This window comes from Conger conger, chromosome 10 (assembly GCF_963514075.1).
Source record: "Conger conger chromosome 10, fConCon1.1, whole genome shotgun sequence".
NCBI classification, from domain to species: domain Eukaryota; kingdom Metazoa; phylum Chordata; class Actinopteri; order Anguilliformes; family Congridae; genus Conger; species Conger conger.
Window position 1 is genome coordinate 44,963,943 of NC_083769.1, and position 17,180 is coordinate 44,981,122.

Consider the following 17,180-nt stretch of genomic DNA (forward strand, 5'->3'; position numbering starts at 1 on the left):
CAAGTTAAAATGTCACGGTTTAAATAGAGTTCCTTTGCGTTGTTCGGCCACAAAATCTTTAGTCGCTTTAAGATAAATATACTTTGTTTGGAGTTTGCATGCTCGCCCTGTCTGCGTGGGTTTCAGAGACAGACAGTTTAGGCTTACTGACGAGTCTAATTGCCCAAAGGTATGAGCGTGTGGGTTAATGGTGTTTGTGCTCTGTGATGGATTGATGACCTTTCCAAGGTGTATTCCTGCCTCTTGCCAAATGCACGCTGGGATAGACTTCGGCTCCTTCACAAACCTGACCATCACAACGTCATCGCCGAGTACACTCTCGCAAGAATCAGCCAGAAGCAACATCACACAAATAACACCCATGGAACCAGCATTTGCTTTCAGAATGTTTTTATTTGTGTCAAAAATACAGAAAACTTAAAATTGGACAATCAGAATGGGCTCTATGCGACAATAATAATAATAAAAAATATCACTAACAAAACAGCACTGAAACGGGAAATCATTCTCTGGATGCCTCGTAAACTGTGTCAATGGGGTGTACCCAAATAAGAGATTTGTCCTCCAGAGGAGGCCTTGACGTGGTTGGAAAATTGGCAGAAAACACCTCCTGGGCTTCGACCGTTTCAGCAATCCACTGTGGAAAAGACCTGGCTCTTATGTGAAGTAGTGAGGCTTCTTCACGTTGATGCCGTACTCAGTGAGGGCTGGAGACAGGTCTTCCATTGTCAGTGTGTACTTCTTGTCCTGCATTTGATTAAAAGATTCAAAGTTAAAAAAGGAGATGGCTGCAGCAGCTAATAAAAATAAACTTGGAATTTACAATAACATGGTAAAAGGTTGAGGCCACATGAAATCACATTCCATTAGATTAACGACATTTGGCAGACGCTCTTATCCAGAGCGACATACAACAAAGTGCAAAGTGCATACCCATAACCAGGGATAAGTGCGCTGAAAGACCCGAGAGGGAAGTACGATTTCAAATGCTACCGCACAACAAAGATAAGGACCAGGGCATTTGATCATTGGATTAAAAAAATTGAAACAATTACATTACATTATTGGCAGGATAAAGGACCTAGCCAGTTAACTATTTCTCCTTTCCAGTTTAGACTTCCCTCCAAACTCACACTGCTATAGAACTGCTATAGAGCAGACTAACAGCAACCACGACAACCACGAACATCCTAACAAAATTTACAATTTTGTTCCGCTGGGACAGAAATATTCAAAATGTAAGGCGATGCAGAATATTCAGAATAATGGAGAATTTGTATTTGTTCATATGTATTGTGTCCTTTCTAGGCAGAGGTAAAGTGTCAAAATAAATCCCTGGCCACCCTTTAAAATTCAGATTAATTGAATAAATGGCAGTAATCCATTCCAAAATGAGCCAACGCCATCACAGGAATCTGAGTTAATCTCACCTTTGTCTTGCTTCTGGAGCTTCCAGAGGCAGTGCCCTTCATCTTGCAGTGCTGCAGCGCGTCATTTGCGATGTCGGAGATGAACTTCTGGGCAGCTAGTGAGATCAGGCGGATTCTGCACATCGAAAAGAAGTGGCAGTTAAGAATGCTCAGGACAAGGCTATACCAGCTAGCGTAAACACAAATGCTGTTTCTCCAGACACTACAGTCAATGCTGCAAGGAATTCCAAACTGTTGGTTCAATAAAACAAAATGTGAACAATAATTATACAGAATCACGTCATTTCTGTAAACCGGGACTTACATTCGGGGATCTGAAGCTTCAAAGCCAGCACGGTTGAGGTAATACCCCGTCACTGCATCTGGGATCTGTCAAACAAATGCACACAGCTAAGTCTGAGATCTCTCCCGCTGAATGTGAAACGCAAAAATAGCAAATCAGTACAAATGTCTCACCGTAGGAGTGTAGTCTTCAAGCTGCATAAGGAAATCAGCCAGAGGAGTAGTGGAGATGACAGGCTTCACGTCACCATTGGCGATCCCAGAGGGCACATAGACCCCATTAGACACAGAGCTCTCTGTTGATGGAGGAGCCAAGGCAGCGGAGGTGGACACTACAACAGTAAAAATGGATACACATGATCACGTTAACATTTATTGGTATAAAATGACATCTTTTTTGAGAGATTTAAAACCCATACTCGTGCCTAAGAATACACTACCACATAGGGCTTCGATAAAAGAAAGGGAATACGCTGGTCTTGCCTAGAGGCCAGAGGATATATGCGACGCTGCATATATTTGATTGATGTTTGAATTGAGGAATACCGCGTTTTTTAAAATAACATTAGCTACATGCAAGCGTTCACTAATCCCGCAGAATCAACAATAACAAAATGGCCGCCCTGAACCAATCAAATGGCAGCTTTGCAATACGTTGTTTATTTGCTAGATACACAATTTCTTACATTTAACATTTTCACATATTAGCGACTGCTAACATGCACGTCCATATTATTTCCATGTATCTAGCTACCGTAAACATGTCAGCTATTTTGCGTGTTAGCTAGCTAGCTAACTTTATGTACGTTCAGGTTGTTTGTGGTAGGCTAGCTAATGTTAGCTACCACTCAGGCGACATTAAATGGCTACTTAGCCAAGTATGTATATACCGATTAGTGAACGTGAGAATGGAAGGTCCGAATATATGTTAAACGCAGAACAACACGAGAGTAAGGTAGCTAGGGAGGTAACTGTTAGCTAAGCTAGCCATCTACTATGCAGATACCCTACAATCAGCTAGTTAGCTAGCTAGCAAAGTAGCCAGCCAAGTGTGCATAGTCTAAGCAAAATTAGCGCATATAATGTTCATCTTGTCAGCTAACTTACCATTGCTGGTCGCTACAGATGGAATGCTGCTGGCATTAGTGACAGCATTACTATTACTACTGATGCAGTTATTGCTGTTGCTGGAGGTTGAAGAGTGCGTAGATGTGCCTCCAGTCGTGACTGGCTGTGGAGGGTCGACGTTCATTTTCAGCAAGAATCTATGTTTTAATTAGTAATCTAATGGCGACACTGCTTTTACAGAAGTACTTGAAATTGTCCAGTGTACGAATGGAATGAAGTAACTTAATCAAGAAATCAGCCGGAATTCAGTATAGCAATCCTGGCGCATTCCAAACAATTCTACTTCTAAAGTGCCCCGTAAATAATGTCCGACGGTGTGTGCAACACTGATCTTGCGAGTTCCACACAGTGTACCAAAATTATCCTCCGGTTCTGTGTGGGCAACCTCCCTTTACTTTTATAAGTGCCAATCAGAACCCTAAATAAAAGGAAAACATTTAATTGATAAGAAGTTATGTGGTTCAATTTCTGATCTGAAAAAAGATTCATAATGGTTAGCTAGAGCAGGGGTGTAGTCTGTAGTCTGAGGTCTCATTGGGCCAAATGGACATTTCTGGAGCTTACCTTAAAATTCAGCTCAGACCAAAACACCTTATGAGGTGAGTTAGCATGCAACTAACCTATTAAAACTATTCATTTTCAGACAACTATTTTATCAATTGAAATAGCTTTAGAAGAGCAACACCCTCTGCACACCTTTCAGGACCCCTGGGAACCCCTGGGGTCTACGTGGTAGTTAGTGGGAGTGGGAGTTGATTTGAAATAATACATATTTTGGGGGTGATATCACAATTCCGACGATACAAATTAGCCTATGCATTGGTATTGCTTACTGTAAAAAACCGTCAGCACAGCAACACATATAACAATGCTTTGTAATTGCATAATAAAAAAAAAAAACCTGGTTAATTTTTTAGTGATTTAATGATGTGCCCTATATTGTAGGTTGACACAGGTCCCCCCAACCCCCTGACAGTATTACAAATGAATCCAGACAACAGCATTAATTTACCATTTCAAATTGTGTTTTATTTCCACAAGAATAATAATACATTTTAGTAAGAAAATCAAAAATAAATGTGCATAATTGAGTAGCCACTTATTCATTACAAGCCTACAAGATGACCGATGAACCACCATGTAATATTTGACACAGTTAGCAAGACCACAAACAAGATGGAGGGGAAATGACACAAGACAAGAAGAGGACTTAAAATGGAGGAATGAATTCATTGTGAACATTGCTGAGGAAAACTTTGCCAAATAATTTTTTAGAAAGTCATTAAAAGTACCTTGAAATGTGTTAAGCAAGCACAGTGCACTGCCTGATGAAGAAACAGTTCAAGCTATAAGCTGAACGAGAGCACAGTGATTTTACTTGAAGTGTATTTATTGCTCCACTGGCAAAAACTGCTGTATCAGAAGGATATACAATGCAGCATAAATGCAACATCGTCTATTGGCTGGAGTTACATCAAACGATCTTGTTTGAGTGGATGGAATTCCAGTGTTGCACAGGACTATATATATGTTTTGACTGTACCGATTATCTTGTAGTTTGGTCAAAGCAGTTTAAAACATGAGATTTTTTTTTTTTCAGATCAGCTTTCCTCACTTGGCACTATTTTCCCATGGCATAGTGATGATCTGACCTGAAATTGACAGCACAAACACAAAGGACAGAGACGGAGGAGACTCTCAGGTCAGCCGTGTGTTAAGACTGAGCTGTGCACCCACTCTGCGGTCTTGACCTGCTCTCTGATATGGCAGCACTTCCCCATAGAGGAGCCATAGGGCGTAGAGTCAAATCCAGGGGAACTGGCCACACAGTTTACGATATTACTCTGCAGTAATGATAACTCACAGTCGGTGGAGAAAGTCTTCACATTGCGCGTTACGTACATGTATGCATTAATACGTACATTCATGCAGATAAATGTGAAATATGAACTCGATATTAAAGCACTGTTAGTTGAATGCAATAATGCTTTGCAATAATAGTGGTTTGCAGAGTGAAAAAATAAATACACCTGCCTCTATAAGGACCTAGCTCTTCTAGGTCCATTCGTCAGACCGTGAATTCAAGCGAAGCAACACAAACGCCTTCTCCACCCACTGGATATGAGTTCTTAAAGAGCCTCGATATGATGCAGTCAGATAGCAATAACCCCTTTTTTGCATAGGTGTTTGATCCCTCACAGGATGTGCCCTGTCTTCCCTGCTGGCTTTGTGATGTCAATACAAGTCGTGATGCAGAACAAAATGGCGGATATGATTCTGACACATAAAAGTCGCCCACAAGCAAGTCTCCCAAGTCTGAATGAGAATAACACTTACAGGATAGACATAGAATTACTACAGACAGAGACTAAATTTGAATGTATTTTATATTTTGAGCAGGGAGACTGGCTAGTGGGGGACGCCCCTTTGGGACAGAGAGAGCGAGAGAATGAATGAGAATGTTTTGCCTTACACTAAACTCATTACAATACAAAACTAAAAGCATTTTTTAAATTTTATTCATGAAAAAATATTTTATTCTTTATACACCACCTTTCAGTTCTACTGTGTCAAGCTGTGCTGCCCGATTCTTTGTTTCTTTCCCTTAAACTATAACAGAAGCACCTCTACCAGCACTCTGCACATGTACATAGGAAGCACTGAAATGACAGAACGGCTACTGAAAAATCCCCTGTCTATGAACTACAAGTTCCCTCATTTTTTTGTTGACATTAAAATAAGCTCTCACACCCTGCTTGCTAAATTGAAGGAAACACAATCCATTTTTTCATCAAAATTTCGTCAGCGCAGGGACTTGAAACTGTCAAACATCTTTATGTCTAAATTATTAATAATTCTAAAATACAATTTGGATTAAAATTCAATAACAGTTCATTTCAGTTTAGGTTAGTACCCTGCCAAATCTCAGATGCAGTTCTCAAATACAGATTTCAGACCATGGGAATACAGGAAAATACCATAGTATCCTATCATCTAAAAGTGTTTGTGGGTGTTAAAGCTTTATTTGAGCTAAAGGCTGGCAAAGTCACTGATGGAATAGGCCATGTGAGTATTAATTCAACATGCTATTGGTTAAACACTACAGGGAAAATTGTAGTGATTGAATTGAAAGTGGAGGTAAGAGAGGCCAAGGTGAGGGTCACTGAAATATCACTGAAGGGGTCATACAAAACCCTGAAGTTAACAAGAATATATGATCTTCCCCACAGGACTACACAGTGCACGGGGAATACCTTTATTTATGTGCTGCAGTTACTGTCAGGGCTGATAGATGTGCAACTCTCCCTTTATAACTCTATGCGCCGTTACCATAAGAAGCACAACAGGACACAGCAACCTAGACGCGCACTAGCAGGCCGCACACAGTGATCAGACAGTACAACTGAGCAAGGTAGGTCCCGTAGTCTGCATCAGCCACCCCAGGTATTTCACAGTCACAGGAAAACAGAACAGGAAACACTGAGGACAGTCCTGTTAACGCTGGCCCTGGGTGGGTCTGCGTGCCACTCTGTCGCTCTCTCACTTTCCAAACACACACACACACACACACACACACACACACACACACACACACACACACACACACATATATACATGGGCAAATTCACATGTACATGCACAGCTCTGTTAGCAAAGAGTATGAGTTTAATCTGTTTGACCAATTTATTTTTTTTTGTCTCTCATTTTAAGTCTACAATTAAAAAGAGGCTAACAATCTTCTGCCAAAGATTTTAACAGTATAATTTATATTTTCTTGTTATTTCTGGCCAACAGCAATGTGTCAGCCTTTTGTGCAGCATCTAGCTGGAGATCGTGGTTGAAGTCCACAACAGAATGCACTTCACTAGCATGGCCCAACACAGCAGTGGATTCTATCCAAAGTGGTAAGACTATTTTTTCAGGCTAACCCGAGCCCTATGGAAAGTCTCTGTTGCCAACATATTTCAAAGATTCTCACAGCAAGTGACATTTATACACGGAGGGTATTCACATTAATTGTGTAGTAAGGACAATGTCACAGCAGGTCAGAAAGAGACAGAGCGGCTGAAGACAATAACAGTGGCACAGCGTCAGAGTCAGTATTATCAGAACCGCACAGCAACCATGCAAAACGCACACGCACACGCGCACACACACACACACACACACACACACACCACACAATCACCACCACCGTGCATGCAAAGACACCCCTGCCCATCCCACCCATTAATTTAATTCTTTTTTATTTGGTAAATATAAATATATATGAGTTACTCTTAAGACAGTGAGGATTTACTTAGTTGGCATTGAGAGGGCACTGATTTTCTACAAAGATATCCCGCCCTCCACCCCTTCCTCTGCAGCAGCGCTGGAGCTGATTGGCCAAAGTTTACTTCAGTTAAATTTTTTCCACTTCCTGTTTGCACAGGAAATGATGCTACATTGCACACAAATATGCAAGTTCCACCGATATAATATAAATACACTGGATTCTTCATCTGGAGGTCAGCAATAACTAAATATGAACCGACTCTTATTTATTACTTTCAGATTTAAAAAATAGTTACACTTTGTTTTAGTCAAACAATAAAAACCAATCAAACAAGTTGGGGGAAAAAAAACAGAAAACAATTAAAAGTGTACTCTCCTTCTTGGGACAAAGTAAGTTTATCCATTAAATTATATCCAGACCAGACATAAGCCTGACAGGGGGTTCTGATCCAGGACAGGGCTGAGGAATGTGTGGGAACAGGATTATTCTGAGCACCTCATAACCTGGAACGGAGTATCTTTACTGGTACGACTGAGGGAACACAACATCGCAAGAATGGGTTTGAAAATACTGTACTATATATATGCCACAGCTATTACTGTACTAGGACAGTGAATGAAGGCCTCAGCTTTCTTACACCTCGTCCCCCTCCTATAACAACACAGCTCAGTTCTGCAGGACAGATCAGTTCTCCTAAACGTGTCGAGTGAAGCGGACTGTAAAACTCTCTGCCCCCCCCCCCCCTAGTACTGGCAAGCATATCGCTTTCTCTTAAGATATATTCTCTTTTTAAAATGGAAAAGAAACACAGGAACACAGACAGACAGACAGACGGACAGACGGACAGAACAGACACGGGTGAGCGGGACCAGGCTCGGCCCGTCACTTGAAGGTGGACTGCAGCTCCCTGAAGGCAGCCTGTCTCTGTTTCCTCTCCTCCGCCTGCCTCTTCTTCTCCTCCTGCTCCTGCCGAATCTCCGTCTCGAAGCGGCTCGACTCGTTGATCGCCTGGACCTACGAGAGACCGTCGTTAAAGCCGGCTTTCTCTGCCGAAGCTACAGCTGTGTGCTCCTCCGTAATCCAGGGAGAAAGTGTGGTTTCAGAGCCCTGATTACAGCATTAACCTAACCTGCAGAGACAAACTAAATGTCAAACTAAAATGTAGCTGATGCATATTATTGTGGGCTGCTGTAACCTAGTGTTGCATTCTGGTTAATTCTGGCTAATCAAGGTTAATGAACAACCATTCTGCACTTTTCAGTATAAACTAATATCCACCACCATGTGTGTATGTGTGTGTGTGTGTGTGTGTGTGTGTGTGTATATGCGTGTGTGTATGTATACACATGAGTGTGTGTATGAATGACACGTGTATGCATGTGTGTGTGCGTATGCCGTGCGCATAAGCCTGACGTGTGTGTGTGTGTGTGTACGTGTGTGTGTATGTATGCGTGTGCGTGTGCGTGTGTACATGTGTTTTCATAGCCAGTCGTACTTTGGCCTCGAAGAAGGTCTTGGCTCCCTTCACGCCCTCAGTGGACACGTCGATCTCGGAGAGCTTGGCCAGAACGTGCAGCCCGCTGTCCTCCGCCAGCTCGCCTGCCGCAGCCTTCCGGAAGATCAGCAGGAACTGGAGAGGGAAGAGCGTCAAGCCAAGCACATACATCACATCACATCTTATTCAGCAGACACTTTTATCCACAGTGACGTACAACAAAGTGCAAGGTCCTGGAACAAGCAACAGGTCGGTTAAGGTACAAGTCACATACGTACTGTATGACCGGCTGTAGAGCCCTGAACATGAGACTAGTACACAAGGTAGAGAGGCCACGTCTGAAGCTACCGTACCGAGACATCAACAACTTCAGGAACTACAGTACCGAGAAATACAAATACGAAAGTCCTAGATTAAAGTCCAAAATACAAGGGGCTAAAGATAGACACAGGTGAAAAACAAGTGACAATAGATTAGGGCATTATAATAATAGATTATGCATCCATCCGGATCAATGTACTGATTCAAAGGTCGATGATCCAATCCAATTCATACAACATAAAAAAAGCAATCCATATTGTTATGAATCATAGCAAAATACTAATTTAAATGCCTATAATCAAATGCCAATTTGCTCTCTAGCAACACTGCCAACATCATTGTTTATGTTATGATCTCATCGTCACTTTGTGATATCGCCAAATATCTTCCCGCTGCCTCAATAAGCAAACTCTTATCCAATCACGGTGAAGCCTGAGGCCTACACGCCTAATCTGTAACACAATGACTGAGTCAATATCGGGTCATTCAAATCATGACATTTACTGTGTAATTGTTTCTAAAAATGCTTTAGAAATCAATTTGGAGACCGATTGATATTCACTCTATTATACTTTCTAAAAATGGTTTTAAAATCAATCCGAGGGCAAAATGATATTCACTGTACAAGCCTCTAAAATGCTTTTTAAATCAATTAGGTGGCAAAGCGATTTGCACTGTATAACGGTTTCTAAAATGCTTTTGCAATGAATTAGATGGAAGTGATTAAATTGTCCCTTTGACATGAATGATAATATCCACAAGGTGGCGCTCAAATGTCTAACAATAACCATCACAAGCTTGGAGCCTGCCATAATGACACATTCGCTCATTCCATCGGCTGTTGAAGTAACAAACTGAAGCTGTCAGTGTCACCTGAGGATAAGGCTGTGACGCTTATTAAGCGTATTTGGAGTGAAATCAGTGCTAAAAAGAAAATGTTGAATTAAAACACGGTTTAAAAACTCCTTCCGCCGTTGGTTTAACTCGCTGGTTTCCCTTAGACCCTCTGCGTGCTGTCAGAGAGACAGGCAGTCCCACCCTCATCTCAGCCTCACCTCTCTGAAGCTGAGCTTGCCGTCAAAGTCCTCGTCCACCTCCTTGATCATGTTCTTCAGGCCCAGGTGAGTCTGTGGAGCCCCCAGCTTCTCCATCATCAGCTTCAGTTCCATCAGGTCGATGTAGTTGTCTCTTCCTGCGTCGTACCTGCATAGACACACACACACACATACAGAGCTTCAGCTGGGTCCTTTACATGACATAACACAGAGCTGCAACAGCCTTCCAGCCCAGTGGTCTCCAACCCTGGTCCTAGAGAGCTGCTGGTTTTTGTTTTCACCTCGCCTGTAGCGTAGTGGTTAGGGTAAATGACTGGGACACGCAAGGTTGGTGGTTCTAATCCCGGTGTAGCCACAATAAGATCCGCACAGCCGTTGGGCCCTTGAGCAAGGCCCTTAACCCTGCATTGCTCCAGGGGAGGATTGTCTCCTGCTTAGTCTAATCAACTGTACGTCACTCTGGATAAGTCTGCCAAATGCCAATAATGTAATGTAATGTCAAATCAGCACCCTGTTATCTGTGTAATCAACTGCTCCATTTGATAAATTAAGTGCAGAGTAACAACGAAAGCCAGCAGACCCTGCGGCTCTCTAGGACCAGGGTTGGAGACCACTGTTCTAGCCAATCAAGATGTGCACTGGCTTGTCTCACAATCGATTCCCCTGAACAATACCCACACTCGGGTAAAGTATGGTTGACTACTTATGGATGGCTCATTTTTAACCGTCAATAATTCAGACTGATTACTGAGGCCAGGCTTAATATGATGCCATTTTTATAGTGAAATAACATGACAATAGTACAAAAAAAAGAAAAAGCGAGGCATGTAGATAAAAAATGGGAACTAGATAAAAGGTCAGTTGAAATAAATGCGAAGGTGCAGAGGGAGATTTACAGTAGCCACTGCATGTTGTGTGTGGACAGTGCATGCTGGGATATGCCCGGGAGGCCGATGCTTCACATACAGTGAGACACAAAGGCCACAACATTAATGGTGTTGCATAAAGGCACTCATTCAAAGGCGCTCCACCATGCATAGTTTCTACAGGTCAGGACACCAGCATCGACTCGAAACCGGTCAGCTGAGCATCTCAAGCAGCACTGCGCAATTCCAACAAACGAAACGCATCATCGCTGTGCTGCAATCACCTGGCCCGGGCTACTCTTTTCAACCGGGTCTCCATCAAGCTCACAGAACCATTTTGTTTTTGTTAAACGCTCCTGCTGTACACAGCGGGCACAGAACGTGGGGGTCGGTCGGACATCCACACAAAAGAAAACGAAGCTGCAATAACACAAACGGACAGCAGGTGGCAGTGCTGGTGCACACAGTCCACTGAGATCCCTCGGCTTGACAAAATCAATCGTTGGCTGCGGTAACTGACTGTTCATTTCTTAGTTGGAATTTCCTGTTGCGCAAGTAACGCTGGTCTCTCACTCTCTCTCTCCCCCTCTCTTTCTACACCACCCACCCTCTCCTACTCACTCTCTCGCTCTGCGTGCACATCTCTGATTAATAGATTTATACCGGCTCTTAGTAAAATCCCCCTCCGATGAGACACACAGTACAGGCAAACTACCAGTATGCTGAACTAAACTGAACCACAGTGATAAAAGCAAAACAAACAAAAAATAAACCTTGAACTTCAACCTGGCCAAGCCCATTATTACGCCGGCCCGTCCCATTGGGCACCTGAAATACTGAAGTGTAGCTGCAGGAGAGAGGAGCTGAACGCTGAGGGTTACGTCTGTCTGAGCTCCAGGGGAAATCACAGGCGGTGACACACACAGAGGGCCTCAGACCGGGGAGCAGGGCTGGGTCAGCTGGGTGAAAGAGGACCACATTCTGGAGCTACTCAGAACCTGAAGTCCAAAGCGACTTACAGTTGATTAGACTAAGCAGGGGACAATCAACCCTGGAGCAATGCAGGGTTAAGGGCCTTGCTCAAGGGCCCAACAGCTGTGTGAATCTTATTGTGACTACACTGGGGCTTGAACCAGCAACCTTCATGTAACTTAGCTACTAGGCTACAGGCTGCCCCCAAATATTTTATCCAAAGACAGCAGAAACACGTCTGCCCCCCCCAGAAGGAGGACGTACCCCCGGTCCCAGGAGAGGAGGTTCCCCTGGACAGACCGCTTCTCTCTCTGCTCTTTGCAGGCTTGGGAAGGCGCTCCGCAGGGAGGGGGCGTGCCCTGACCGGGCAGGGGAGGAGGAGAGGAGCTGCAGAGTTTCACAGCCCTCCCTGGGACCAGCTTTCCCCTGCGTCGCTGAGCTTCTGGGGCCTGTAACTAACACGCCAGCACCCTGGCCATGACTGAGGCATTATGGGGCATCATGGCCAGCCTGGGGCCAGTCATCCATAGAGAGGATGGGTGGGACTCGAGAGCCGTACCCCCCCCGCCCCCCCCCGCCCCCCCCGGGATATCAGAGCAGACCTGGGGCATCGGTCAGCAATGGTGGACTCTACTGCACACCACAGTGGGTATTAAAAAAATGTGTGCATTAAAAAGATTACATTTATCAGCACTACTCAAGGTTACATTCATAAAAATAAGCATTTTTCCTGATTACATTCATAAAATCTGCATTTTTCCTGGTCAGCCTTTTTTCGGACTACATTCGTGAAATCAGCATTTTTCCTGTAAAATCCGGCTGCACACTGCCTCCGGCGGAAAGCTTGAGAAAGTGTGCTCCAAGCTGGAAACCACACTCAGGAGTCAGAGCTATAAAGGGAGAGTCAGGAGACAGGAGGTAAACGGGACAGGTGTTTTCTCCACAGCTCTCTCCCTCTCCGCGGAGGAACATGAGGGAGGAGAGCGAGTGGCCAGCCCAGCAGCAGGAGCGCAGGGGAGGCAGGAGGAGGAGTAATTCTCTCCTCACAGCCTGAAACCACTTCCTCTCTGTGCCCTGGCTCTCCCTGTTAGGGTTGCCATGGCAGCACCCCCCCCCGCCCCCCTTTAAAAAAAAAAAAATACTGAAGCCCAGGAGACTCAGAGTGAGGTCTCAGTGAGTGGTCGGTCACACTCACACACACACACGCTCACACACACACACACACACACACACACACACACACACACACACACACACACACACTCCCCGCCTCCCGCTCTCTCCTGCGGCACCAGACCCTGCTGCAGAACAGCAGCACTGGTCTTCACCACACAGCAGTCCTCTGAGATCCAATACACACTGTGCACGAGCATAACCAATTCAGTGGCCAATCACAACACAGAACATCCTCACATTCAGTGGCCAATCACAACACAGAACATCCTCAGACTCAGTGGCCGATCACAACACAGAACATCCTCAGACTCAGTGGCCAATCACAACACAGAAGACCCTTGACAGTGGCCAATCACAACAAAGAACATTCTCAGACTCAGTGGCCAGTCACAACACAGAATATCCTCACGCGCAGTGACCAATCACAACACAGAAGACCCTCCGCAGTGTCCAATCACAACAAAGAAGATACGAGCATGCCAGAACTTCTCAATGAACAAACTAAATCATAATCATGTTAGACCCAGACGTATTACACAGCCTTCTGGTTTATCAGGGGTCAGGCCAAACACAGGCCAAACTTTCTGTCTGCTAATTTAAATGATGCTAATCTAAAAGACGGGTTAAACCAACCAAATGCCAAAACTAGAGTAAATGGAATGTCCTCAAACTATTTTACGGGTTTAAATCAGACGAACGCAGAGAAAGCCTGTTAAAAAAAGCAGTTACGTGACTGTAGTTACTATATGAAGCACTCCTGATGGTCTGATGGTAACCTCGGGGTTTGGCCGCATGCCCGGGGGAACTCCGAAGCAGGATGAGGGAGGGGACCTTGGTATTTAGGAATGAGGGTGTCCCAATGACAGTTTTCCGGTTCTTTCTTTCCACGTTTGACCACGACCCTCATTATGGTGCATACAATTACCCCGCCCTCCCTCCATCTGTGCAGGAATGCACCACGCCGCCTCTGGGTTATCTTTATTCCCATCCCATCCACCATAGAGGAAGAACTAAACCCCAACAGCCTTCTTATATACATCCACCACAGAGGAAGAGCTAAACTCCCCCACTCATCTTATATATATGCACCAGAGAGGAAGAGCTAAACTCCCTCACTCATCTTATATATATGCACCAGAGAAGAAGAGCTAAACTCCCCCACTCATCTTATATATATGCACCACAGAAGAAGAGCTAAACTCCCTCACTCATCTTATATATATGCACCACAGAAGAAGAGCTAAACTCCCCCACTCATCTTATATATATGCACCACAGAAGAAGAGCTAAACTCCCTCACTCATCATATATATATGCACCAGAGAGGAAGAGCTAAACTCCCTCACTCATCTTATATATATGCACCACAGAGGAAGAGCTAAACTCCCCCGCCCTTCTTATATACATCCACCACAGAGGAAGAGCTAAACTCCATCAGCCTCTGACCTCATCTTATATACATCCACCACACAGGAAGCACTTACACTCACCCAGAACTCAGACAATTTTTGGCACATACAAACCAACTTTTGTTCTCCCTTGCCAGTGCTATTTTTGTAACTCAACATCAGTCAGGGACAGAGGAGTTATGAGCTCATATTCTACCGTTTGGCCATTAACTGAACCTATGAAAATGTAAGATACTGCCTCCCTGCACCGATAGACAGGAGAGCTGTGCACTCAACCGTGTCAGCTCATATCCATCCCTCTGATGAGGCACTTGAGTTTATTGGTTAGGACAGGGTTTATTTCGCTTGAAAATTAATCTCCCATCTGCTGGACAAGGCCTGGGATTCCATATAATATAATGAAAGTACGTTTCGGAACAGAAGAAGCCCCCCCCCCCCCCCCCGTCGCTCGGAATGCACGTCCTCCTGGTCATTTAGATGATTTCAGATCTCCGCTGAACATATAATCGCGGCGATTTATAGGAAAGTTTCACTTGAAGAAAGGAGAGGAAGGTGGAAATAAAAGTACGTGGGAATGGACAAATGCAAGACGACAGATTTGATATATCTGCCACTTCAGCTCTCTTCAGTTTAACTGCCACAGAAGAAAATAAAAACTGTAGAAAAACAGAACGAGGCTTTGAACAGACAAGACTCGGTTTGACACTGACGGTTCTCAGCGGTTTTGGGAATTTTGAGCCGCTCCCTCAGTGAGGATTTGTAGCTCTGAACCACAGAGGTCACGCCGGGGTCATCCTGCAACAGGAAATGGGGAAACGGGATTGTGATTTTATGGTCTTTCTTTCACTCTCTCCCCCTCTTTTCTCTCTTTCACTGGTTCCTCTCTTCACTCACAAACTCCCTCTCTTCGCTTCTCATCTTGCCCTCTAGCTCTCCGTCGTTTTTTTCTTGTCTTCACGGGAGGGAGCATTCCGCACATTCCCTGGGGTTCCTCGCGGTGGTCGGGGGGAAAATCCGCCCTGCCGTTTATCAGCCTCCACACCGGGGCGACATGGCTCAGGCAGTAAGAGCAGTCGTCTGGCAGTCGGAGGGTTGCCGGTTCGATCCCCCGCCCGGGCTGTGTCCAAGTGTCCCTGAGCAAGACACCTAACCCCCAAATGCTCCTGACGAGCTGGTCGGCGCCTTGCATGGCAGCCAATCGCAATCGGCGTGTGAGTGTGTGTATGAATGGGTGAATGGAGAAGCATCAATTGTACAGCGCTTTGGATAAAGGCGCTATATAAATGCCAACCATTTACCATTCACACCGTCGGCCAGGGCTGGCGCAGGGGCAGAGGGCCGGAGCGGACCTCCATTACTCTCCCGTTCAGCTAGGAAGCCCACGCTCCGCCCGCTGCCCTCCCTCCCGGATGAAAAACGAGCGGGGTTGACATTTGTTGGCTTTCACGCCAGCGCCTCGACTTCACAGGGGCCGGGGCAGCAGCGAGAGACGGAGCGAGGTGACGCTGACGCTCGATCCCCCCCCCTGCCCGCTGGAGTCGAACCTCGGGAACGCCACAGAGATTACACGCCACAGAGATTACAGCCCCTCTGAGAGCCCACGTCCTGCGCCGCTTCACCTCAGCCGCCCCCCCCCCCCAAAGCTGAAGGAGTGCTTTGTGTTTTGGAGGATAAATGATTCATGTCTAAGTGCTGAACAGGCAGTTCTGTGCCTGCAGTCACGTTGTGTGGGTAAAATGTTCTGCTTCGCCCAAGACCTCCACAAAACACTTTATTTGGATAAGAAATAGCATGTACACACACACACACACAGTGCGCGGGCACACATACACACACACCACATCTAATTCCTTCTGCTTTTAAAAACTGCTGACAGCGGGGAAGGGAAGGTGACCTTTCCCAAAACTTCCTCTTTGAGCGAGGGAATTCTGGGTTTCAGTTCCTTAACAAACCCATCACACAAGGCTCTGTTTTTTCTGTGGCTGCAGAGGGTTTATCCACTCAGGCCAAAGCTACCGACTACACCACTTTATTTCCTTAAAGAGTGCCACCTCCACTTACACGCCGTCCTGCGTACGCTGCAGTAACCGGGCTCAATGTTGGGGTGGACACCGCAGCTGATGGGGTCACCCGGACCGCTGCCACAGCCTGGAAAACGTTCACACTGAACCTCCCGCCTCAGTCTCATCTCAGCTACACCAAAAACACCTGCCTGTTAACGGCGAATGGGCTGCATTTATACAGCACTTAACAGCTAATGCCTCTCATTCACCATTTCACACACACACTCGGCCCTGTTAATGAATGAGCAAACTGCATATTCTCCCTAGGTTGAGAGTCCAGAATTTATGATGCTTGTGTTGTCAAAAATACCATCAAGGAACATCAAGGGTCTTACTGGGAGAACACATTGTATTGTTTAAAGCCCTTTCAATCTGCGGTATTTTGCTTGGTGTCCAGCGGTTGGGCAACTGCTGGAACACCATGGAATGCAGAACATCTCAGGCTAATCTCCGGCAGTGTTGATAACTGAGGTGGGTCAGCGGCAGAGGTGTGACATCGGGCCTACTTAGTGCTTGACCTTTGACCCGTACACGGTGAAGTGGGTGTTTACAGGATCAGGGGGTCAGCAGTGAAGCCCTTTGGTCCATGATGGGTTGACTCCAGACTGAAATCAGCGCTGTGGCTAATCACAACACAAGCAGGTGCACGAGGAGGGAAAAGCAACCAGCAGTCTGACGGTACAGGAAGAAATGCATCACTAACATGG

General features: G+C 45.3%; 2 protein-coding genes across 2 annotated transcripts in view; both read right to left on the minus strand.

The window, feature by feature from the left end:
• Positions 1-373: 373 nt before the first annotated feature.
• Positions 374-3,197, minus strand: taf10 (TAF10 RNA polymerase II, TATA box binding protein (TBP)-associated factor). The gene is made up of 5 exons (XM_061258345.1): positions 2,820-3,197; positions 1,887-2,044; positions 1,735-1,799; positions 1,431-1,545; positions 374-747 (listed from the first exon to the last, which is right to left on the minus strand). The coding sequence occupies exons 1-5, from the start codon at positions 2,962-2,964 to the stop codon at positions 658-660; spliced, it is 573 nt and encodes a 190-aa protein (XP_061114329.1). The 5' UTR covers positions 2,965-3,197; the 3' UTR covers positions 374-657.
• A 4,733-nt stretch (positions 3,198-7,930) lies between these two features.
• efhd2 (EF-hand domain family, member D2) overlaps positions 7,931-17,180 on the minus strand; it is a 27,794-nt gene continuing 18,544 nt past the window's right edge. The window contains exons 2-4 of the mRNA XM_061258606.1: positions 9,988-10,135; positions 8,612-8,746; positions 7,931-8,130 (exon numbers count right to left, since the gene is read on the minus strand). Coding sequence (XP_061114590.1) covers positions 7,999-8,130; positions 8,612-8,746; positions 9,988-10,135 — 415 coding nt within the window. The 3' untranslated portion in view covers positions 7,931-7,998. The remainder of the gene's footprint in view (positions 8,131-8,611; positions 8,747-9,987; positions 10,136-17,180) is intronic.